The sequence below is a fragment of the Mustela nigripes genome, chromosome 4, assembly GCF_022355385.1.
Source record: "Mustela nigripes isolate SB6536 chromosome 4, MUSNIG.SB6536, whole genome shotgun sequence".
NCBI classification, from domain to species: Eukaryota; Metazoa; Chordata; class Mammalia; order Carnivora; family Mustelidae; genus Mustela; species Mustela nigripes.
This window is the reverse complement of record NC_081560.1, coordinates 182,354,834-182,380,152: the sequence shown is the minus strand read 5'-3', so window position 1 is coordinate 182,380,152 and position 25,319 is coordinate 182,354,834. Positions and strand designations below refer to the sequence as shown.

The 25,319-nt window shown below is 51.2% G+C and overlaps 1 protein-coding gene across 6 annotated transcripts in view; it reads left to right on the top strand.

Annotated features, from left to right (window-relative positions):
* Positions 1–25,319, top strand: part of FGFR2 (fibroblast growth factor receptor 2) — a 103,241-nt gene that overhangs the window by 8,334 nt on the left and 69,588 nt on the right. For 3 of the 6 annotated variants that reach the window (XM_059398717.1, XM_059398716.1, XM_059398715.1), the window contains exons 3-4: positions 19,169–19,435; positions 20,352–20,429. The exons of 1 other annotated variant lie outside the window; for it this stretch is intronic. In XM_059398717.1, the coding sequence (XP_059254700.1) occupies positions 19,169–19,435; positions 20,352–20,429 (345 nt within the window). The remainder of the gene's footprint in view (positions 1–19,168; positions 19,436–20,351; positions 20,430–25,319) is intronic. 2 more of the 6 variants (XM_059398719.1, XM_059398718.1) reach the window with 1 other exon arrangement.

Genomic DNA, 25,319 nt, shown 5'->3' with positions numbered 1-25,319 from the left:
TTGATTTAAAATAATCTTCTGTTTTGTATTATCTGCGTCTTTGTTCCTCAATGCAAGTGTTAATATTCAAGAGTCCACTGGACCTGGAGAGTTAGCTCAGGAACAAGGACTTAACTCTGGGTCAGTTAAACCAAATGCAGGCTTATGCAGTTAAACACACAATGAAGTACACACTCTTTATTAGTATATAAAGTATTTCACAATTCAGAGACAGAGAACTATGCTTAATATTACTTTGAGAGTGACAATTTGGCAAGCTGAGTTTCTATACTCGCTCACTCTGATCCAGATTCAGTGTGTGTGTGTGTGTTCTGCCCGTTTATTCTAACCAGCCAGAACACTTTGAGTACCTACTATGGGATGAACTCCCTGGCGAGAAGCCAGAAGCGTTTCTTTCCAAGTCCTTCTGACCCAGCTGAGGGTGAGAATTCAGATAACCAGAACAATCCAGCAGGTGATGTTTCCAGTATGAGACGGAAGGGCGTTGAGTCAGGAAGAGTCCTGTTCCCTGTTCATATTCTCCATAAAATGTATCCAGTAGCCTTGCAACCTGACGTCTTGTTTGGATGTTGACTTATCCAGGGTAATTGTTAAAAGGCTACCACCCCAGGGGCGCCTGGTGGCTCAGTGGGTTAAGCCTCTGCCTTCGGCTCAGGTCATGATCTCAGGGTCCTGGGATCGAGCCCCACATTGGGCTCTCTGCTCGGCGGGGAGCCTGCTTCTCCCCTCTCTCTCTGCCTGCCTCTCTGCCTACTTGTGATCTCTTTTTCTCCGTCAAATAAATAAATAAAATCTTTAAAAAAAAAAAAAAAGGCTACCACCCTTTCTCAGCACAGTCTGGCCTGATTTTCCATTTCCATGGAAGCTGCCTGATTTTAGTCTTTCAGGGAGAATGTGGGGAATCAGATTTTGGCCCCAGGCAGGAAGTAAAACTGGTGTGCTACTTGCCACGGTCCTGACTGGAGTCCTACTATGGTGACTTGGCTCGGTAGGCAACTCCGAAATTCTTTGGGGAAGTGTTTCAGGTGATCCCACAAATGATTCTGATGCAGGGCGTTTTCTGCTGCTGTACAGAAATTCCTGTGATCTTTATTATTTGTTTTCCTTGAGGAGGGTTGACTTTAGCCTTGGGTTTTTCTTTTCTTCTTCTTTTTTTTTTTTTTTTTTATGATTTTATTTATTTGTCAGAGAGAGAGTGAACAGAAGCGGGAGGCGGGTAGCGGCAGGTAGAGGGAGAAGCAGGCTCCCCGCTGAGCAGGGAGCCCGATGTGGGACTCGATCCCAGGACCCTGGGATCATGCCCTGAGCGTCCCATGGCTCTGTATTCCTTTTTATCCATTTGCAGTGTCCACTTACTGAGGTTTAGCAGTGGCTGTGTTTTTTTCAGCTTTAATGGCATGGCTTGAAGCTGCTCATCATGCCTTTGCCTCAAGGCCTCTGACCTGCCCTCTCAGTGAGTTTCTTTTAACTGATGGTGACTACGTTAGAGGCTGTATGTGGCTGAACAGTGAGCCTGACGTAGGGGCTGAAACTTTGGCCTTAGCTGAAGGGGGGTGAGGGGAGTCTTGGTAATCATCCTTCAGCATCGTCATATCCAAGATGAGTAAATGCCTAAGAACACAGCCTGGACTTGTTAGAGGCTCTTGGACTTGAGATTTTAGTATTTTTATTTATCTTATTATTTTCCTATGTAAGTTCTGTTCCCGTCGTGGGGCTTGGACTCATGATGCTGAGATCAAGAGTCACATGCTCTACAGACTGAGCCCACTAAGGGCCCCGGACATGAGATTTTAAAGCTCGGTAAAACTCGTGTTCCATTTTGGGGCAACTCTTTTTTATCTTCCTGTGGAGGCTTGAGGCTTTCTGGCTGCTGTAGAGTCTCCACAAAATGGCCTCTTCCTTCTGCTTACCCAGGTAACCTGGAGTGACCCAGCTGGTTTAGCTCTGGCCTTCTTGAATTAGGGAATGTGTAAAGAAGGAGGTAGGGAAGGGAGCCTGAGGCCAGGCTCTTTAATGAGTCTGGTTGAACAAGCTGTTGGCCTCTTTGCTATAATGATCCTGTGTGTCTTGGAGATGCCTTCTGGAATGAACAAAGGTTACACTTTTCCCAAGTGTTTTTTTTTTTCCTTTTCTCTACCCCTTCCTTGCTCTGATTTGTGACTACCTCCCACTTTTTAAAAAATGTTTTATTTATTTATTTGATAGAGAGAGAGATCACAGGTAGGCAGAGAGGCAGGCAGAGAGAGAGAGGCTGGGGAAGCAGGCTCCCTGCTGAGCAAAGAGCCCAGGACCCTGAGACCATGACCTGAGCAGAAGGCAGAGACCTAACCCACTGAGCCACTCAGGTGCCCCCGTGACTACCCCTTTTAACAGGACATGATAGAGAACCCAAAATGGGTTTCACTGGGCTTCATTTATGTAACTTCAAGCTTTTACCTCTTCTATATTTGTGCAAAAGGGTATTTAATTCTCTGGACAGACTGGCTGCCCTTGGAGAGAGTATGTTATGTAAAATGGGCATGCTGTAGGTTTTCGGTGATTATGGTTTTGGGAAACTTGCACCAGGACGGAGTTGTAAGATGTTGGGTGTGAACTGTTGTCATTTATTCCACTTTGGAATACATAAGTAATTACGCCCCATTCTGGATTTTTGCCACTTCATGGGAATATTGTAAATTTCAGATTCTTTTTGTACTGAGTCAGGGACCTAGGCTGTGACATATTCTTTCCTTTAACCCCTTGTTCAGCTAAAGAATGGTAAATTCTAAGTCCTGTACGAATGGAATACATATATGAAATTTCAGGTTACAGTGAATATGTTTTATGAGGAGGTCAAAAAACCAACGTATAGGAAAGTTCTGATATATTCAGGATGAGGACAAGGTACATATTTATTTGTTTGACTTATGTATCACATTCCCTGGAAAGAAGGAAACTCAGGCCTGACCTCTGACACCAAGAAGTCCTATATGAATTGTCATATTTCTTTTCTTTTTTTTTTTTTTTTTTGTCATATTTATTTTCTAACACCAGAGCTCCTGCTTTGTGGTACTAGGGTCTCTCTTTTCCACATGATTGTTCACTGTTAAGGATTTCCATACATGACCAGGTGCCAGGTGTCCTGCTTTAAGAATATGTAGACATCATGAAGGCCGTCTTGGCCTGTTGGGTGCAGAGCAGGGTGGAGAGGGGCCTTAGAGTGAAAATAAGGGTCATTGCAGCTCCTAAAGTTTTGGATTTAGCCTTTTTTGAAAACCCTGAAGCTTCAGATTCTCAGTTGATGGTGAGATTGCCTCATAGGAGTGTGGCTGGCGGTGTTCAAGGGCTTCCTCTTTGTTCGCCAAAGCTTCCTGGGTTTCCGCCAAAACGTGTTGCATTCTTAGCTGACAGGAGGTAGGTGTACAATTGAATTTGGATCCTAAATGTTCTTAATGTTTCAAAGTTAATATCACTCAAATCTTTAAAGACCAAAAAGCCCCTCTAAAATTAACTTAAAATTTTTCATCTATTCCCCCCCTCCCATAGAAACGAATAAAATACTGAATGGCCTGTGTTGTGTTTTCTGGAGACAGAAGGAACTTAGCCTTGGGAGTTCGGCAAGTCAGGCTTGAATCACTCTCCTCTACCTTCTGGGGCTGTGACCTTGGATAAGATAGATAATCTCTCCAAGCCTCCCTTTATCTAAAACGGGGCTGATAATGTCTCCGGGAAAGGGGGTAATATGAAGATTAAATGCAAATGGAGGTAGAGCCCTTACTGGAGTTCTTGGCCTAGGAGAGGTGCTCAGTAAATGCTACTTTTCTCTCTACCCATCCCTACTTCTTGTATATGTAAAAATATGATAAAGGATTTTTAAACATTTTTCAATTTTTTATTTTTTAAAGTTAGGCCAGTGGAAGTAGAGGGAGAGAATCTTTTTTTTTTTTTTTTTTAAGATTTTATTTATTTATTTGACAGAGAACACAAGTAGGCAGAGAGGCAGGCAGAGAGAGAGAGAGAGAGAGGAGGAAGCAGGCTCCCTGCTGAGCAGAGAGCCTGATGCGGGACTCGATCCCAGGACCCTGAGATCATGACCTGAGCCGAAGGCAGCGGCTTAACCCACTGAGCAACCCAGGCGCCCCTGGAGGGAGAGAATCTTAAGCAAGCTCCTTGCCCAGCACGGAGCCGGATGATTTGGGGATTGATCTCATGACCCTGAGATCATGACCCTGAAATCAGGACCTGAGCCGAGACCAAGAGTCAGACGGTTAACATCTGACTGAGCCACCCAGGCAACTCGGTAGAGGATTTAAAACCAATATTTCAGGTATATTTACCCTACCACGTATAATGATAAATCTTCTGATGAGAGGCATTTACGTTAATTAAAATAGAATGGGTGCTCTAAGCTATCCGACCCTTTTTATTTTTGTACGGTCTTTCCAAGTCTGGACTTCAGGAGTGTGCTCTGATCACCTTGCTGGTTGTAGTCCAGATGGTTCAGGGTTGACCTGTTTTTCCCCATTGAATATATGGGTGGCAGCTCTGCAGTCATGGTGGGACACACACTTCGTGGAGAGCCGTATATTTGGGCAAGGAAAGAGTTTTTCTTTTTCTTGTTGGAGGCTTTCAAAGGGTTGTCATCAGGCCCTGTGAAGAATGGTGGAGACCGGGGGTGGAGGTTGGGAGCGGGGTTGGGGTGTAGCAGGCTCTGCTTCTGTCCGGGCCATAGTATGTTACGGACATCCCGGCCAAGTCTGCCCAGTGATTTCCCCTGGGCAGCCTGCTGGGCTTTCCTTGGGGCTCAAGTAGTTAGGCTTCCAGAATTTAGGGAAGGGAGGGAAATTGTGAGGGGACACACATGACTGAGGGCACGGTGCTGAGCAGTCCTTAGCATGTTATACCCTTGTGGGGTCACTTGATAGGACCATTGGAAGTGAGAGGGGGAGGGGTCAAGATGGGTGGATGGGGTCATATTCTTTAGCCCATTCCTTGAGAGGATGTGGACGAAGATGGTACCAGGAGCTCATTACCATTTACTAAGTGCCTGCCATGTGTTAGATATGGTGCTACAACATACCTTGACCTGTATTATCTCTATCTAATCTTCCCCTTCCCCCCCCATTAATTGAGATACGATAGGCATAGAGCATTGTGTAAGTGTAGGGTATATAGCACGATGATTTGACTTATTTATATTATGAAATGATTATCGTAGTAACTTTAATATCCATTTTCTCCTATAGATGCAAATATAAATATAAATATATGTATGGGTCTCCTTGTGATGAGAGCTCTTAGGATCTATTCCCTCAACAACTGTCCCGTACACGACACTGCAGTAGTAATTGTAGCCCTCCTACTGTGAGTTACATGCCTGGTCCTTGTTTATGAACAAATGGAAGTTTGTCCCTTAGGACCACCTTCCTCTGGTTCCGCTCTCCTGCCATCTCTAATCTTAAGGACCCAGCTGATCCCAGGTGTTAACGCGTTGTCCCATTTTATGGAGGAGACTCTTGGCTGAGGCTCTTGGAGATGAAATGTTTCATCCAAGTTAGCATTCCTCCAGTTTAGCGTTGGCCCAGGCGTTTGGGTGAATTTATTGGTATGACAAAGATGTATCAGTTGATTCCTTCTCTTTCCTGAGTGGGAGGGTATTTTGTGGAATACTGTGCCGGCCCCTCGTTCTTTCCTAAATCTGTCATTGGACTCTTAAACATGTAAGGATGCTGCTGGGTGATTCTCTCTTCCCCACATAGCCACACCTATTTTCCTAAAGCTCCATGAAGAGAAGTCATGGGCAATAAAACCACTCCAAGAATGACCCCTTTGTGTTTCTTCTAGAATGGCCTTTGGCAGTATGTAGCGTATTAGTAAGGAGCTAACCCTTCTGCTCATTAGGGAGATGCTGTGAGTCCCAGTGAGCGACCCAGGCTCAGTCACCCAGGCAGGTAGGGATGGCTGGCCTGGTATTTGCCCATTTTCTGGCAGTTTGCTCTGGCACCACGAAATGTTTGCCTTGTTGGTTGTCACTCTGATAGCATGTCAAGCTTTCCCTCAGCATGTCTGATTTTCCGTGGGGTCAAGACCCACCCGCACAGACCAGTGTGCCTGGGGCTCCTGCCGCCTGTGGTCATGGCAATGACAGATGCCATAGAAATGAAAGATACCTGGCCCTTATGATGTCAGAGACCAGAGAAGAAAAAAAATAGTGGGGAAGGAAAAAAATTAAAGAATGAAAGGTCAGGGGCGCCGGAGTGCCTCAGTGGGTTAAAGCCTCTGCCTTCGGCTCAGGTCATGATCCCAGCTCCTGGGATCAAGCCCCACATCGGGCTCTCTGCTTGGCGGGGAGCCTGCTTCCTCCTCTCTCTCTGCCTCTGCCTGCCTCTCTGCTTACTTGTGATCTCTGTCTGTCAAATAAATAAATTAAAAAAACAAAAAAAAGAATGAAAGGTCAGAAGGAACAATACCTAGGCGGCCTCTTGGCTAGGAGGGGCATCCCAAGGGGAGGAAAAGGCTGGGGAGTAGAGCATTTTGCAAGCAAACAAAGTTCATTTTGGGTGGTTAAAAGTAATTTCTGGGGCACCTGGGTGGCTCAGTGGGTTAAAGCCTCTGGCCTTCTGCTCAGGTCATGATCCCAGGGTCCTGGGATGGAGCCTTGCATCGGGGCTCTGTGCTCAGCGGGGAGCCTGCTTCCCCCTCCCCTCTCTGCCTGCCTCTCTGCCTACTTGTGATCTCTGTCAAATAAATAAATAAAAAATCTCAGGAAAAAAAAAAAAGTACTTTCTGAGCGGAGCTGCTGGTCCTGGAGTTCTGAATCAGGGCCGGTTTAGTCTTTCGGGCTCTGCACGGAACTTGGATGGCGACTGCAGAACGCATGCCTAGGGGTTGCGGGCGTTGAGAAGGGGGCGCTCGGTGCCGGAAGGAAGGTGTTGGCCCGAGGAGACCCTGCACTTTCCCTCTAAGCCTGGAGGCCCTGGTGGGGTGACCACTTGCAGAGCTCGGCAGAGACAGACAATCGTCTGCACGCTCTCCACACTGCAGCACAATCGACTTTGACTTTGTCCCCCCAGATATGGTTTTTGAAACCCCACTATGTCCTAGGCTCTGTGAGGATAGCGTTTCAAGCCAGAATCAGCCTCAAGTGAGGATTTTTCTGGCTACTCCCGATGAGGCAGCTTCCCAGGCCGCGCGTCGAAGGGAGGTGGGCAGCCACCCACCGCATCGGCCCTAGTGGGTACCCGCCAGATGTGCTGGCCAGGTGGCTTCCTGTGCCCCTTGGGAACTGTCCAGGGCTTGGTCCCTCTGCTGGCCTCTGTCCATGTTCACTTGTCACCCAGAGGTGCCTGCCCGTAAAGGCGGGGCCTGTGGATGGGTGGGCAGGGGGAGCTCTCGGCTGCCCGCCTGAGGGTCTCTTTTCCATACCTGTAGTTGTTTATCAGGCCACTGGGGAGGCGGGGGTACCTGGCCTGGGTAGTGAACACCAATGGTGGGGCCTCCCCCGAAGACCTGGGAGTTCACATAAGACTCCCTCCTTTTCTTGGAGCGGGGTGGGGCACAGTCTTGTGTTCCAAAGGACAGATATGCCCTCCACAGCAAGCCAGGATGCTTGGGGGCCCAGCACAGCCCTTTCCAAGAGGAGATGTTCTGGTGGGTTTTGCAAGGGGCTTTGTCTAGAGAAGCAGGATCTCTTGAGTTTGTTTTTGGGAAGGTTTTTTATCTATGCAAAGACGTGGCTTAGGGCCTAGGAGAAAGGTTAGGGTCTAACCCTGCTGTCACCTTTCTTAATTTGGAATTTCCTGAATGGCTGTGGTTTCAGTCCTGGGGCACAGGATCGCCCAAGGGAGAATTGTGACACACACACACACACACACACACACACACACACCCACTCCCGGGCTTGGACCTTCCTTTCACCATCCTGCCTTTCTTGGCTTGAGGGGCAAAGCCGGCTGGGGACGTGCCCCACCCACCACAGAGGCTCCCTTCCCCCACTGACTTAAGGAAACCTCTCCAAGAGGTCATGCCTACCCAGCTGCTTGCTAAAGACCCCTCAGGCTATGAATCTGTGCCTTCAGCCTGAGCGTGATTTCTGCCCCGGCCGGCCTGAACTTGCTGAGGCCTGTGTTGCTAGATCAAACCCATTCAAATGAGGAGGGCCATCTGTTTCCCAGTATCCAGCTGCTGTCCCTTCACTTGTAAATGGCCGAGATGCTGCTGGGTTGGGGCGGGGGACCAGTCCTGGGACACAGCTGCAGACTGAACAAGTGTTGGAGCTGGGGTCCTGCTGAGAGGAGAGAGGTCCAGCCCTTTAAGTCAACTCGCCATTGGTGCGGCAAAGGGCCCCGAGCTGAAGTGCAGGCGTGCAGGCGGCGGCTTGCCCTAGAGGAGTCACTCTTAGCCCGCCCTCTTTCCCTTTTCTTTTGTCCCTGGGGGCACTATTTCACTGGTTCTGAAAGTTCTTACTGCAGGATAGGCTGGGGGAAAATGTCACAGAGGATCTGGATGTGATCTGACCTTTCAGGGACTTGTCAGGCAGATGTATCCACTTGAGTATGTCCCTGTCCGGGGGGGTGGTGATCTGGTCTCAGAGCAGCGGTAACACTAAGTATGGAAAGGTGACTTGCGGCCCCTGAAAACGTGCTTCTGGCCTGTAGTTGGAAGGCCGGCTGTGGGACGTGGTCTCTGGAAAGCAGGCCAGTTTCCCCCTTGCTGTAGCTTGGCCCCTCAAGCTTGGGGGATGTGCAGGGCATGGGTTGGGCCCCGTGCCCCAGGGGTTTGGTGTTCAGGGTTACTTCTGGCATGCTGTGGGATTGTGGTAAGACATCCTGTCAAGAGAACTCTGCTGGGGTTTCTGTGCCCTGCATATAAATATCAGGGACCCCTGATTTGTGGGATGAATGAACAGTAGATGCTATCTTAATAAGCCACAGGCCTCTTCCCTCACTGAAGTCATCAAACAGGTGTCATCGGTGTTGGTAACAACACTCTCAGGACGTTTAGTTCCATTTACAAACATTCCAGAGATCCCCACTTAGGTAACTTACACAGATGCAATGTGACAGATCTGCGCATTTGTAAGAAAACCCTGTCTTAAAGTCAGAGGAATGCAAATCAAGGTTCCCATGTGGTTGGGGAAAAAGAAAATCTGCTGCTCAGGTAGGATCAAGCTACAGCCCACAGGTAGGAGCCCAGGTCAGTCCTGGCTGGAGCTGCGGTAAGGGGCGCTTTTTCTCAGGTGTGCCCCCCACTTCAGGGCTTACAAAGGCCTTCCTAGGCAGCGTCCTGGTTTGTCCTCATGGTGACCTTGATCAGCAGCAGGCTAGCCCGGAGGTGTTTTTCCTGTTCTATAAACCAGGACTCAGGCTCCACAATGGGATGGGGCTGCCCACGTCAGTGTGGGTTCATCACAGCAAAACCGGGTCTCAGACTCTTACCCTTGGACACTGGTGCTGAAGTTCTTCCAGTGTGGGCTCTGGACCAGCAGTATGACCATGATCTGGGAGCTTGTGGGAAATTCAGATTCTCAGACCCCACTCCCTGAGGAGCTGTGTTTTAATAAACTGTCCAGGTGGTCTTTATGCAAAATAAAGTCTGAGAAGTGCCGTGCTGATCCCCTCTTAAGGAAGGTCTGTGGGAGAGGGCGGGTGGGTGAGGGAGTGGACTGTACCCGGCTGTGTACGTACTAGGTGCACAGACAGAGGCTGTAGTGCCTTGGAGATGAGAGCAGTGTGGGCTGTGTTGATGGGAATCAGGAATTTCCACAGAGATGATATCTGAGCTGGGCTTTGAAGCCTGAGTAGGAGTTTGCCAGGCAGAGCAGTGGAACAGGGTTTCCAGGTAGCGGAATGAGTGCCCATGAGAACAAACAAGTCTCGGGTGTGAGGGAGAAGGGGGAAAGCGTTCTGGGGCCAGGAACAACCAAGGCCTTAATGTGGGTGTTGTTCTCTGGGGTTTTCCCTGTCAGAGTGGGGAGTGGTCTTTGCTTTTTTTTTTTTTTTTTTTTTTCTTTTTAAGTCAGGGTCAGATTTGCTTTTCAGAAGCTTGCTCTGGTGGTCTGTGGTGGATAATCATAGGGCGTGCTGTGGCGGTGGGTTGGGGCCCTCGTAGAAGTCTTCTTGAGAAAAGGCTTGCCGTGAACCTGCCCGTGAGGTCTTGCCCTTGCTCTTTTCAGAGCCGTTTCAGAGGGAATTGGCCGCGGTGCAGGTGCGGGGCCCCATCGGATGGGAGGCAGGAGGGAGAAGCCGGGCTTCAGGGCGGACTTGGAGCTGAGTCACGTTGCGGGGTGATTCTATTCAGCAAGGAAGGGCACGTGCTGGTTTTGGGTGGCACGTCTGTAGCAGGGCAGCTGGAAATGGGAGCCCGAGAGCAGGGAGTTGAGCGGCGTTGACCTGGAGCGGGTGGGAAGAGCTGCCGAGATGGAGGGGAACAGAGGGCAGGGCAGGGAGCCCCGGTGCCGGGGTGGGATTTGGCACCTATTCGCAGACACGGGGTGTGTGGAAGGAGGAAGAGGTCCCAGGAAGCCAGGAACACCGCAGGGCTCTGTGGTTAGGAACTCACACATGCGCACGAGCAGAAAACAGAATGACACTGTAGGGGCGCCTGGGTGGCTCAGTGGGTTAAAGCCTCTGCCTTTGGCTCAGGTCATGATCCCAGGGTCCTGGGATCGAGCCCCCCATCGGGCTCTCTGCGCGGGGGGGGGCCCCCCCCCCCCCCCCCCCCCCGCCTGTCTCTCTGCCTGCTTGTGATCTCTATCATATAAATAAATAAAATCTTAAAAAAAGAAAAAAAGAATGCCACTATAGACAAATAACACTAAACCACATGTTAGGGCGCCCGGAATATAGTAGGAGGCTCCCCTCTGCTGCGTTACGTCCCCAGCCTTCCATGCGGAGAACACCGGGTTAGGTGGCTTTCCTTGCTCTTGTGCTTTGTCCGCTGCCGCCGAGGAGCCGAGTTTCGGCTGGAAGGTCTGCCTTCCTACTGGCGCATCCATTCGTGTTTCTGCGGAGGGCCAGCCTGAGCTTGATGCTTTCCGCCCGCTCTCCGTTTTATTCTGTTCCTGGTTTGCAGGAGAAGAGACAGGAAGTGATGACAAAAGCTGAGAGGTTTGTTTCCGGGCGCACAGGTTTTAAGTGGCAGACTGGGTCTTGGGTCTGGGTGTGTTCGCGTCTCCGGCGTGTCCTTTTCCGAAGAGTCACTGGGGCGGGGACCGAGATGGGATCAGAGCCTGAATGCCAGGACACCAGGAAGGGCCTCGGGGACCAGCTGTGGGAGTCCCAGGAGCATCTGATTAGGAAGGTGGCTTCACCCCTTTATACGAGGAAGAGGGCTGTGCCATAGTCAGGACTGGGAGGTGCTGAAAACATTTTGGGGGCTGATGGGGTTTTCAGAACCAGATGATGTGTTGATTTTAGAGGCGGTGCTCCTGCAAGGCCACTCCTGATCTTAAAGATTGTGTCGATAAACGTCCGGCAAATCCCGAGGATTCCTTCCTTCCTTTACCTCCTCGTGAAGCTTTGCGCCCCGGCCCCCAGTTCCCTTCCTGATACAGTGAGTGCGAAGCCTTCCCGTGGGGAGAGAGTTCCCAGGAGTCTGGGTCAGCCGGCAGGGACACCAGCAGTATGTCTAAGGAAGCCCTGAAGATCTTGAGAAGTGCCCCTTCCTCTTGTGTCTGGCAAATGTGTTTCCAGAAGGCAGGGGGCTCTGGCGGCCAAGAGAATGGACTCCTCGTTGTATACTAGACCGGGGCTGTGGGCTACTGCGACAGAACTTGTGGGGCTGGTTTCTGCTTCGGATAATTTAATGGCTTGCTTGGGATATGCTTTTTGAGCAGAGGGGGCTGAGTTTGGAGGTTCTCACTCAAGCAGAGCTCCCAGGGAGTTGAGGCAGAGGGGCCTGTTTGGTGCCTGTGTCCTGGGGGTCCGGTGGACATTCTGCTGTCCTGAACGTGAGGGTTTGATGCAGGTGTCGTGACCAGGGAGTAAAAACCCTCCTTTTGGTGTCCCCCTCCCTTTTGGAGAACGTGATGGGTAATATCCCGGAACGTCAGGATCAAAAGGAGGAGGAGATACAGTAAGACAGGGAGCGAATATTTCCACCTTTGGTCCAAATCTTGGGGGATAGTAATGACCCCTCAGATGGGCCTTCCTTGGCACTTGGCGGTTTCTCCAGTTTGATTTTCTCAGGGGCAACAGCATCATTTCTTTTCAAACTTGGAAAGCTGTTCACCATGGTTCTCAGCGATAGACCGAAATTATATGAGGGGTGTGCCTAAATATATAATTTTTAATGGTTACCATATTGGGACCATATGCCATTATCCCATCCGATCATGAAGCATGTGAGCCAGTCCAGAATTTCTGGAACAGGCGAGCTACTGTGGCAGAGGTAGCTATTAGCCGTTGTTACGGGCCCCGTGGAACCGACAAGGGGAGTTTGAAGCGCTGACGTGTGTCTATAAGACACCCCGACAAAGATTTCTCTTTCCGACCCTCTCTGGTCGGAAAGAGAAATCTGCAGCCTTTCAGCCTGGTTACGTATCTGCGTTCCGTAGCTTTGACTTCTGTGTGTCCCCCGTTTTCCTGCTGGCAGCATCTCTCGAGGGAGGGAGCTTTCGTCTTTGTGCTGTGCGGCCTATTTGCCTCTCCCTCCTGCCTCTTAAAGAACAAGTAGTGCCCCTGCCTTATAAGGTCTCCGTTTGATGTCAGGCTTTTCGTCTTCTGCAAGTCTGATCTTGTAGAGGGGAAGCTTGGAGGATGGCTCAGCCGAAACAGCCAGGTCCGCCGCCGCCGCTGCCGCCTTCACCGGCTGTGTGTCTGCAGAGCTCCCGTAGTAGGGCCCACGGGGGCCGTCGTTTCTGATGTCACTGGGGGGTGGGGACCCTGGTGCCTTTATGTCTTCCCGGTGGTGAGTGTCGGTGCCAGGAGGGCCGATCTGGTGCCATCAGCCTCTGTAGTTACAGGAAAGTGGGCCATGGTGCCCAGGTCTCCACTGTCCCGACTCCCTCCGGTCCTGCTTGTGAAAATGCTTCAGGAGTCCTGTGTGAGACGAGGGGGCTTAGTCGTCCATTCCTGTGGACAGAAAATTGGGTACCGGCCAGTTAAAACTTCGTACCCAGACCACGGTGTGGCGGCTTCAGGCCGTCTCCAAGACCAGGAGGGCGAGTGGAGGCTTACCAGAACGGACAGGATCAGCCGCCACTTACTTCCATGTGTGGCCCGCACTGTGACGCTGCAGTGTTCTGTGGCTGTTTCTGTCCCGACGCTGGCAGCCGCACGGCGGTGATGTTTATTTCTCTTGTATGGGGCGGTGCCGTATCTGGGAGGGCACCAGGAAACCCAGGCTGTTTTACTACTCCTGCCCCCGGGGCTGGTGCGACAGTTCCCGTGGGAGCCCCGAGCTGTGCCGAGGGGCGCGGGTTTGTCCCCGCACCCTGCCGCCCGCCGGGCCTCCGCTCCAGGTCCACACCCGGGGGTCGAGAGTGGGGGATCTGTTTCCCCAGTTCTTGCTCTTTCTACCTTTTTAAAACCCTTTCTGGAGGAATATGTTTGGGGCTTGGGTGCCCCTGGGAATCTGAGAGGGAGGAGTGCGGGGGGCTGCCTTCCGGGGGCCACCCCACCGCATCCTCGAAGCCGGGGTTCCTGTTTCTTAGCCGTGATCACCTTGGCTCGTGAAAAGCCACCGTCCCGAGGAAACCCCAGCAGAGGCTGACTCTGTGCCGTGTGACGTCGTCGTCCTGCTGGCATAAGCCGCTTTGTTCGCCCGGAACAGTTTAAATCTGTCGTCCGCGCTCCGCAAGCGATTGGACGGGGCGAGATGTGGGCTTCCCATCTGTTCTCTGTTTGCACTTGGGCGCCATTTCAAAAACCACACGGGAGAGTTTATAGGCAAACGTTATAAAAAGTGACAGTCTGAATTGCTGCTATGGCTGGTTTGGCAACATACAGCGTTACCTGAAATAGCTTACTGTTCCAAACGCCCGCCCCGCTTCGCTTGTCCCCAGGCGGTCCTGCTGGTGACACTGGCCAGGGACCAGGAACAGGCGCGGTGAAGGCGTGTAAGTCATGGCCCTTTGCTGACTTTAGCGGGATGTCCCCCCCACCCTCCCTAGCCCTCCCCAGGCCGCTGGGCACAGTCAGCCAGGATTTGCTTCCCTCGGCTTGTTTACCCAGAGGTCAACACTGGTCTGGGGCCAGTGACATCAGTGCAGTGTCACTCCGACGGTTCATGACCCCTGCCTCAGTTTCCTTCTCTGCCCCGATGAGGCCCCTCCGCTCCCCAGGGGTGAGGGCGCGAGGCCTTCCTGAGGGCAGTGGGGGGTGGCCCACGGCGGGGATCGCACAGACGGCATTCGGGGAACACCGCTGCGGGCGTGCCCGCTCTTCCAGTTCCTAACCTCCCAGTGGTCACTTTATAGAGAAGCAGTGAGACCTCCTGCCGCTGGCACTTCTCAGGGTTTGGAACTTCTGGGGAGAAAGTTGAAATTCACGTGCCCACTGTGTGCGGGCGGGTCATAGAAAGCAGCACGGAGAGCCCTCCCCGGACGTCACCTCGCCCGCCTACCTGCTTAGCGGTTTTAGGTCACAGCGACAGTACCCAACGCTAGTGTGTGTGTCTGCTCGCTTTCTTACTTCTTTGTGAACTTACATTATGAAAGACAGGCGGGGACATTCTGTGTCTGTCTGGGGACATCCCTGAAAGAGTATTTGGTGTGCAGCACAGTGGCTTCTGGAGCCTACCCCCGTTGTGATTTGGCGGGATCAGATGAGGAACAGCGTTGGACTGTGCGTTCCACGGGGATGTCAGCCCCTGCTCTGCACAAGAAAGGTCAAAAGTAAGCTGTGGCACCCGAAAAACAAAACAAAACAAAACCCCAAATCCAGGAAATGTTAATATGACTATAAAAGGTATTGTTTAAATCTCCCCCGGGGAATACTTTGCCCTGTGTGGACGGTCATGTGTTAGAGAGTGGACCGAGCCACGGTTGGAGTCCGGGGACGGCCCTGGCTGTGTCCGTGGAAGTGGACCGACCTCAGAGAGGCTGCTGGAGCATCACTGCCGCGTCATCACTGGTGTCCGAGGACTGGGGTGAGAGAGATACCTGTGCAGGTGTGGGCAGAGCACTCGGGGAGCGTTTTTGCCTGGCATGGGCAAGAAAGCCACCTGTAGGATTCAGGCACAGAAGAGAAACCAGCCCGGATTGGCCTCTTGGGGATGGGTGGGGACAGAGTGGCCCCCATGGAGCCAGCTGTTGGGGTTCCAGACAAAGCACCCATGTCCTTGGCACCTTGTCCCGAGGTGTCCGATGCCCGAACCCACAGGTGGGCAGGGTTGCTCCTGGGAGCAGTGGACCGGTACGGCATCCCTTCTCTCCCCTGCTCACCCCCCATCTCAGTCCTTCTGGCATGCACCCCGGTCTTGCTGGGCCTCACACAGCCCGGGTGAGCTTTGTGTGAACGGATCGCTCCGGTGAGGGAGAAGCACGTGCATTCTGAATGTCCCACGCGGTAGTCACGGTCAGACTCATGGTCAGTGAGGTGGCTTCATCTGATGGATGGACATCATTATTGATATCTTTGGGGGAGTTATTTTACTATCTTGGAGCTTATCACCTAACTGGGACACTGGGTGACAGTTTTGACCTGGTTTCAATGGGAAGAAAAACCACTTTTAGTGTAAGTCCTCTTCTGTGGAGATGGGAGCCCGTCTGTAAAACCGTCCTGTGTCCTGTGGAGATCCGCCAATCCAGGTTTTGTCTGAGCATCCTCTGGCAGGAGCGGAAGGAAGGCAGCAGCAGTGCCTGTCAGGGGCCCAGCGAGTTACAGGCGGGAGGATGAGGTTCCTGCTGGTCGGCTCACTGGGCCCTCCCAGGGGACACTGTGTTATCTGGGCCTTCTCGCTCGCTCGTCAGTGGATGAGGGGCCGGGGATGCGGAGGTAAGCAGGAATGGAGTGGACTTGGGCCTCAGGGCTCCATCCTCTTCTCGGGCAGGATGGTCCCCATTTATCAAGCAGCCCCTGTGTGTCCAGCCCCAAACAGGACACGGTCCCTGCCCTTGAGGCCTCCTGTGCCCTGTCCCTTCTACGACCGGAAGGATACTTGTGTCTTTGGTCACATGGTCCATGCCCCTGTGGTTTTGGTGAGCCTTAGTGGTTTCCATATTTCAGGTGAGGCAAAGGATTCTCAGTGAAAATGCTTTCCTTTAAAAACAGGGAAATCCTGGCTCTACCTTGGTCAGGGGAGAGATTTTTCTGTATCATAAATGCAAGTATCTTGCTTACCTTTTTTTTTTTTTTTTTTTAAAGCAGTGTGCGTGCATCTCCCTGCCTGCCTGTATTAGGGACATCATTCTGACCTGAGGGGCAGGGTAGAGGCAGGCTGGCTGCATGGGTCCCATCTCTCCTGAAGAGAGAGGGGAACATCATGGTTTGGGTCCAGCTCCCCCTCGTCCGTCGTCTCTGGATGACCAGCTCTGACTCAGAGGAATATGCTTAGTGATGTGCGCATGAGGCCATGTGGGCCTCACCGATACTGATCATTTCATGACCCAGGCTGATCCCGTGTAAATTCACTCTAACGTTGCGGGTGCTTTTCAGTAATTATTGGTCGGTTATAGGGAACCAAAGGGCATCTGATCCTTGCTCTGACCAGCTGTGGAAGGGGTGGGCCAGCCGTCCTTTGGGACACTGTGGGCCCTGAGGGGCTCCAGGCTGCTGCAAGTGGGGCAGAGGCTGAGATTTGTGGCCAAACCAAAGTAGTTTTTCTCCTCCTCTCCGCTCTCCTCTCGCCTACATGTTTCCTCCTTCCCCTTTTCTGGCCAGGCTTCAGAGTTCAAGGTCTCTCTCTTTGTCCTGCAGTTCAGTTGCATTAGGACTTGACCAGCCTCAGGAAGTGTGGCCTGAGGACCTCCCAGCTACGTTCCTAGCGGCATTTTTCAAAAGCCACTTTGCCCTTCACTCCCTAGGGAAGCCTTCCTCGAACAGCCCATTCAACGGGGCTTGGCAAACGTTTTGTAAAGGGCAAGGCTTTGCAGGACGGAGGGCATCTGTTGGGACTCGTCCGCTCTGCCATTGTAACAACTGCGGCCCCAGACAATACTTCAGGAACGAGCGTGGCCGCGAGCCAGCAAAACTCTGTTTACAATAACGGGCGATGGCTGGCTTTGGCCTGGGGGCCGCAGTCTGCCAGCTCCCGCTCTGGGACGAGTCCTCCCCCCGTCTGTGCTGGTGCTGCTGTCTTGCTGGCTTGGGCTTCCTGGCCCTTGAGACCACCTCCCGTACTTTCTATTTTTGGCCGATTTTCTCTTTATTGCCGGTCGCCTCCGCTGTAATTAAGGTCCCACCCGTGTTGCAAAGGATTTCTTGCGCCCCCTTGCTTCCCAAGCATCCAGGCTAAAGTGTGGCCCGTGGTACGTGTTCAGCACGTGTTGAATGAGGAAAACAGATTTACTTGGGAGATGTAATGTGCCTGCGAGTTGGGGTTTTCTGCCCTTGCTGCCGGCTAGGTTTGTCCATGGTAAACCTGACTTCTATTTTCTTCTATTTTGTTGCGGCTGTCCCTTTATGTCCACATCCTCTTCGGCGTCTGGGCCCGTCTCGGCACGTGTGCTTTTGGAGGTGCCCCTTTGGGGAGCCCTGGGCCTCCCATGTTGGCTGTTGATGGAGGTGCTGTGGAGAATTTCTAGAAGCAGAGGCACGCGGTCTTCCCTCTTCCTTCAACAATGGAACGAAGGCACGAAGCGACTTTATTCCCTTGTTACGTGGGAGTTTGGTCCCGACTTTGCTCAGAAGGGCAAAACAGCTGCCTCGTGATGCCCAGATTTGGAGCCATCCCAGAGCTGGGAGGTTTGGGTTCCTGGGCCTGGGACTCTGGGTACCATTCACAGTTCCCATTGTGAGGGATGAAAGCCCATTCATGGGTCCTCGTGGGTCCCAGCCAGCAGCTCCGGCCTGTGGCTCCATCTCCCCTCTCCTTGCGCACGTTGTACCGGCCCCTCTTGCCCTGCACATCTGGTGCCGGCAGTCCTGGTCAGCACGGGCCCCTTCCATGTGTATGCCTGGAGGCAGGGCGGGACCCTCAGGCAGGACCTGAGGCCTCCGTCTAGACCTCGCTGTCTCCCCAGAAGACAGGACGCGGCCATGGCATCCGTGGTGCTTCCCCAGAAGTGGGCGAAGCAGGCAGGTGAACAGGGAGGGGAGATCCACGTCACCCCAGGCCTGGGGGACGGATGACAAGCTCCCACCCAACAGGATGATTTGGGCCTTGAAGCATGAATTGGGTAAATGGGGAGGGGAGGGAGGAAGGACCCCTAAAGGGACATAAAGTTAGAGGCCTGAGGGGGCTGGAACCCAGGATGTGTCGGGGGAGCTGGCGGGTGGGGACGGGTCCTGCAGTGTCCGAGGCACGAGGCTCGGGTGCGCAACGCTCAGTAGGTTTGTTTCCAGATCGATTTGAGTGCGATATGGAGACCGCCTCTCGGACGGGCATTTTGATCTTTTCGGTGTGAAGAAAAACAGCATGTTCCAGCTTATCCAGCACAGAGTTAGGTCTCCAGACCAGCAAAGCAATCTGAGCCTGAGAGTTTTGTAGAAGGACTCCCTTGTCTCCCTTGAGTTTGAGGCTATTTCATTGTAAGAAGCTCAGCTTTGTGACAACAGAGTCTAGCAAAAATAAATACAGGGGTGTGTGTGTGTGTGTGTGTGTGTGTGTGTGTACTTGTGTATGTGTGTGTAGGTATAGACACACAGCTGTGCAGTTGCCCTGAATAAAAAAAAATGATAAAACACACATCCCTACGAATGAAAAAATGCCACAGGAATAGAATTGCCAGGTGTGGCAGTTGCAGGCAGACTTGGGACTGGCAATCGACTGAAAAGTTTTCTTATGATATCGTTCCATGCTGGGTTTCGGGTGTGTGTTTACAGCCGTCCAGCTCACACAGACCCAGCAGGGCCGCTTCTGCTGGGCGCTTCCTGTGGTCCCCGTCTCGGACCCTCAGTCTGCTCTGTGCACCAGGCTGTCTCCTGGGTTCCCGGGCGTGGGCAGCGGTGAATGCCTGCCCGGGCCATTTGCAAACCAACAACAGCCTCTCCTGGGAATAAACGGGCCGCCACTGACCTTTGTTGGACGTTCACTCCTTTTCCTCCTTCCCATCTGTCTCCGTCTTCTCTCTCCTACCTTTCTGCAGAGCCGCCAACCAAATACCAAATCTCCCAACCTGAAGTTTACGTGGCCGCGCCCGGGGAGTCGCTAGAGTTGCGCTGTCCGTTGAGAGATGCCGCCACGATCAGTTGGACTAAGGATGGGGTACACTTGGGGCCCAACAATAGGACAGTGCTTACTGGGGAATACTTGCAGATAAAAGGTGCCACGCCTAGAGACTCCGGCCTCTATGCATGCACGGCGGCTAGGCCGGTAGACAGCGAGGCTGTCTACTTCATGGTGAATGTCACAGGTGAGTTGGCCCGCGGGACCTCCGCTCTCTCCCCTTTGTAGCTGTTTTGTGGGTCAAATCATATTGGATGAGCGAAGTCATAGCGGGAGCCGCTAATTGGATGCCACGCACAGAGCTTTATAGTTTGCTGTTGATCTGTTTCTGAAGTGCTTCCACGGGACCAGCTCGATCACAGAGGCTGGTCGTTAAAAATGACGGGATTCTCGTGTGCAAAGTAACATTTCCCTTCTAAGACAGTCCACTCTTGTAGAAGTAAAAACGCATCTTCAACTCCCATTCCCCGCCTACGCTACCCCCCACCCCTGCCATGGGACTGGCATCCTTGGCATGTAGAACCCAAGATTGAAATTTGATGGGGGAAGATTTCTGATTCCTTTTATTAAAATGTGAGTTTCTCTCCTTCTTGATTTTTCCTCCATGCAGTTAAGGGGAACTGCATGGTCCCCCTGTGTGGCCGAGTTTAAAGGTTTGCTTTGAGAAGTCAGTGGATGGATGGAAGGCCACACAGGGGCTAAGTTGGGCTTGGGACTAAATACAGATTCCCTTCTTGAAGGGGATCCTGAGAACTGAAAGGTGGTGTTGGGAAGACTCTTTGGACGCATCACAACACAATCAGTCAATCTGTTGGGGACCTGAATGCTGTTTGAAGCTTAAAAATCTAGCTTCGATATATATCCAGCTTGACAGCATGTTTAAATAACGTGAAAGCAGAAAGCTTTGCGAATCATAATGCAGATCAACTGTCATCACGGAGAGAACATTTAAGCCATTAAAACCATCTTCGCTAAGCACGGTCTCGGACTCTTGCGTGGGCTCCCGGGTTGAGGAAGGCCCTCTCTAGAAGGACCGAGTTGTACGTGATTACAGCCTTTTGCTTCGCACAAACACAACCATGGCTATATTCTTTTGAATACAGATGCCATCTCATCTGGAGATGACGAGGACGACACAGACGGCTCCGAGGATTTTGTCAGTGAGAACAGTAACAACAAGAGTAAGTAGTGGCCGCCTCAGAAGGTTCCGGAGTGAGCAGAGCCTGGTGGGAAGTCCGGACTCTAACCTGTCATCTCGTCCGTTCTTCCGGATGCCGTGTCTGTCCTGCAGCCTCGCCTTTGCTCTGCTGTGTCTGCTCTCCCGACTTTCGAATTCTGAGAATAAACCATTGCTCCTGTACACCTTTCTCTACCGTTTGTTCTTTCTTACTGTGTCAGAAAGCCGCTCTCTCTGGAAAGCCGTCACGATTTTCCTTTCCTTGAGTTTCTTTTTCTCTTTGGTTTCTCACTATTTGGGGACATCACCCGAGTAGAACCGAATACCATCTTCTGGTGTCCTGGGACTGTGCAGGGCTTCACTCGGGGGTTCTCCGCTGGGGGGCTTCTCCTCCTCCTCCCTTCCCTGGGGACATTGGGCAGTGTTTGGTTGTCCCAACAGGGGGAGGAGGGATGCCAGTGCATCCAGTGGATGGAAGCCAGGGGGCTTCTGCAGTGTCCTGGACCGCCCGTGACCAAGAGGGATCTGGTCCAGGATGTCCGTAGGGCTGAGGTTGGGAAACCAGGGCCTTTTTAAACATTACTGCGTGCCGAGCGGAAGTAAGGGGAGTAGTGTGCCTTACTCTGCAGACCGATAGAGAAGGGGGCCGGCACGTGCCGTTTGCTTTGTGAAGGCAGTTAATGCTAGCAGTGACACGTGGGTGGCCTTGGTGTAGAAGCACGTGGCCTCTCTACCTCTGTCCCTCGGGCAAGTAATTTACCTCTGTGCCTCAGTTTCTTCAACTGTAAAACGGGAATAGACCCAGTGTCCATTGGGGTTAATGAGGATTTTGTTTGTATTTGAGTTTGTATTTGTACAGCGCTCAGAAGAGTGTCTGCGTTTGTTCAAGAAAGAAGGTAAAATAGAGCCTTTGTTGTCTTTCCGATAACACGGCTTGCGTGTTCCCAGAGTGATTTTAGACGGGTCCCCGGCATTCTTCCCTCGGGTGTTACATTCTACATTTTTCCAAAAGGATTTTCGTCAGTTTCATAAATTTAAAACAAGTCCTAAATAATACGACACTTATTAAAAGAGGCCCAGGGCTGTTTCAGGGAAGATGAGAAAAATTGAAACTGTCAGGGACCCGGAAGAATGTGTTAAGTGGGGAATTGCACTTGTCCCTGAGTCTCCTGGCAGCTTAGGCAAAAAGGAAAATATTTTGGTCTATAGTTTTCCCTGTTTCGGAAAAAGGCTTAGGGCCTGGACCACTAACATCAGCGTCATCTCTAACAACTTACCAGAAATGAAAATGGCAAGGCCCCACCCCAGACGCACTGAATTAGAAACTCCTGGAGTGATTCTCCTGTCCCGTGAAGAATGATAAGCTCTGACTTAGGGATTCTTACATGTCGATGTGCCTTGAGCAGGAGTTTGCCGTTAGAGCTCTTGTTTATAAAACAGTGGGTGAGTGAAACTGTCTTCTGCTGTGATTTGTACCAACCCTTTAACAAAGTTATTATTACCATTTAATAATGAAACTCTGGTGCATCAGAAGACATCACTCATTCCCTGTTATTAGTTCTTTGGCTCTACAGGGGAGGATACAAAAGAACCTGCTTTGGAGGTCCTGCTTTGGGCAGACTCTGTGCTGGTTGCTGGCTCGGGCAGAGCATCCCCCCCTCTGCCCCCACCGCATCCCACAAGGTAGAGAAAGGCATTATTCCTGTGTTATTGATTGGAAGTTAACGATTCAGCGAGCAAAAGGCAAAACTGCCATTTACTTGTAGATCAGTTGCATGTCGAGTCACAGTGCCCCTCTCCCAGTCCCCAGGGTGATGAAGGGGGCGCGGTGTTGTTTATAGCCCCAAGTGGGGCCCACTCTTGGGATATCGGCCCTGGCGGCAGCTGGGTTATGTTAGCATGATTGCCCGCTGCACTGTCCCGCTGAACCAAGTCTGATGGAGGTTACCTGCAATCCTTGGGACGCGGTACAATGTAACAGCAAGGTATAGGTTACGTAACAAGTAGACCGACTGAACCGACCCTCTTTCTGACGATTGGGAAGGATTACCTGCCTCGGAGCTCCAGGCTTTCCTCCTGAACACTAGTCCCAACTGCCCGGTGCCTGTGCAGACGGGCCAGAGAGTGGAACGCACTGAAGGGACGCCATACCTTCACCCTGGGACCAGGCTTCTTTGTAATTAGCTCTCGAATGACACCAAGTCTGCCCCGCGATGGGTGCTGTGCAGTGATTAAGGGCCGGTGTTAGCTGTACCAGGGAGATAGTGCTGTCGGGAGCTGCCTGTGTTTGGTGCCTGTGAAACATTAGATGCGATTTAAAGTGATAGCAGTTCTTAGCTGGCTACTTGGCCTCTGCCATCTGTTAGTGTGATTAGGCTGGTCTGATTCACAGGCGCAGCCTGGGGCAGCGGAGATTAAGCAGCTGTGGCCTGTGTGGACAGAGGAATGCCATGGCCAGGGTAATTGGCAAGGCGGGGAAGGGGATGTTGCCATTAAAACAATTTTTTGCCACCTCCAGTGTCAAATGCCTGACCTGATTAATAGGGAAAATTGTCGAAGCACCGAATTCCATGCATTTTCAGCCACCTGGAAAACACCCGTGTGTCCAAACTGATTCCTCTGGTGCCTTTTGATTGTCTGGAAATGCCACTGGGGTGTGTTTGAAAGTTCCTCTTCAGTGAAGTTAACAAATGATGTTCCAGGGACCCTGGGCTGGCAGTCCCATTTCTGGGCTTATCTCAGAGATTTTTTTTCCTCTCCCATTTTTGGGGTTGGTAGTTGTTCTGCAGTCGATGGCTTGAAAAATATATGGCAGGTCATTCCCTCTGCTGGTATGCTAGATTTTGTTTATCTAATTTGGGTGGTTAGCTGTAAGAAAGCGAGCTTATCTGCCTGGTGGAGGTCTTAACTTTTGTATGGAGTACAAAAAGCATGGTAGTCAGGGACAGTGGCAAAGATAAGCTCCAAATTAAGGCAGGATTGTTGAATTTTGGCCATGCAAGTAGGTCTGATTTTTTTATAGGGATATTTTGCAATATTTAGGTTGACCTTAACTCTCACAGCATCGTACAAGACCCAGCTCAGCTCAAAAATGGGCTTCCCTATAGAGATTTCCTTGCTTACACAAGCAGACCGAGTGGCTCGATCTTGAAAGTTCATGTGTCCTGTTTTCTGGCATCATGGGCAGCATCGCATCGTGTCTCAGACCCGCCTTTCCTGCTAGACCACTTTGGGAGGCAAGGACTCGCCTGGATGTTCAGGGAATAGTTTGTGAAATTACAGTCCTCACATACGTCTTCTACGGGTTACAAGTGGTAATGCTCAGGTCTGGTCTGTGCCTTAAGAGGACAAGCTGGTGTTTCCCAAAGTATATCCCTTTGGAACCCTAGTCCAGAATAATTCTGTGCCAAGAAGGAGTTGGATTTTGAAATGAATTTGAAAAAAATACCTCCTCCTATGACCCTTTCTCAGAGACTTACAGTGTCCATCCGTAAGCATAACACAAACTCTGCAGCATTCAGTGATAAAACATCTGTTTAATTTTGGCTTTTCCCAGGGTTTTCCAAACTCACTGACCATACGACCCTTTTTAAAATCCAGCATTTATTCGCATCCTGTTGCCCACGCTTTGAAAATCCCTGCAATGGGCTGATCTGGTTGACCTGACTTTTCTCTTGCCTTTTAAGTCAAGTCCTTCCATCGCAGATGGGAAGGGCATTCTCAGGTCATATTTTAGCAGCTGACTAGCTGATGACCTCACACTTTACCATCCCTAGACGTTTCCCCGAGCGGAGCAATCCTGTGATGTCATTACAAGCTTGGCTGCCAGGAAATAACGCCGTTTACGTATGCCCCTGTAGTGAAACAGATTTTCTCGCTCTGAAAGTTGTAATTTCAGATGCTGATTTTTGAAATGGATCCAGGTTGAGGGTTTTGAAAGGTTCAGAGTTTCTACTTCAGCAGGGAAAGCATAACCTTGCCTCCCCTAGGTGCAGGTATCTTTTTTTTTTTTTTTTTTAAAGATTTTATTTATTTATTTGACAGACAGAGACCATAAGCAGGCAGACAGGCAGAGAGAGGGAGAGGAGGAAGCAGGCTCCCTGCAGAGCAGAGAGCTCGATGCGGGACTCGATCCCAGGACCCTGAGATCATGACCTGAGCCGAAGGCAGCGGCTTAACCCACTGAGCCACCCAGGCGCCCCTAGGTGCAGGTATCTTAATGGGTTATCTGGCAGCTAATAAGTAGATGTGCATGTCCATTTTTTTTCCTCGAGTGATTTTTATTACCTCAAGCGGGTGTTTAAGTGATTAATGTTTCTGAAGAGCTGGAGACTTAGTTCTCGGGAAGATCAGGATTGACAAAGTTCAGGTTAACTGCTGAACTAGAGAGAAGTGATAGCGAGGCATCTCGATCAAGATTTTTGCTCCTGGAGTGGTTTTTTTCTCTTGAGTGCAGAGAGACACAAGGCAATGTTCTTTCTTTCTTTTTTAAAGACTGTATTTATTTATTTGACAGACAGAGATCACAAGTAGGTAGAGAGGCAGGTGGGGGGAGAAGCAGGCTCCCCACTGAGCAGAGAGCCGGATGGGGGACTCGATCCCAGGACCCTGAGATCATGACCTGAGCCGAAGGCAGAGGCTTTAACCCACTGAGCCACCCAGGCGCCCTGACAAGGCAGTTTCCTATTTCGGTTTCATTCCTGTTGAGAGCCGCAGGTTCTCAGACTCTGTGTCAGGGAGAAAGGCAATGTTTTTGGAACCGGCCGGGGAAAATGAAGGAACTCGGCCTGAGATTCCATACTCCTTTCGTGCTTAACCTGCTGATAATTAACAGTTCACCGTCACCTTTGCTCTGAGTTTTTTACTTGGTAGAGATTATATCTAAGTTGGTAAA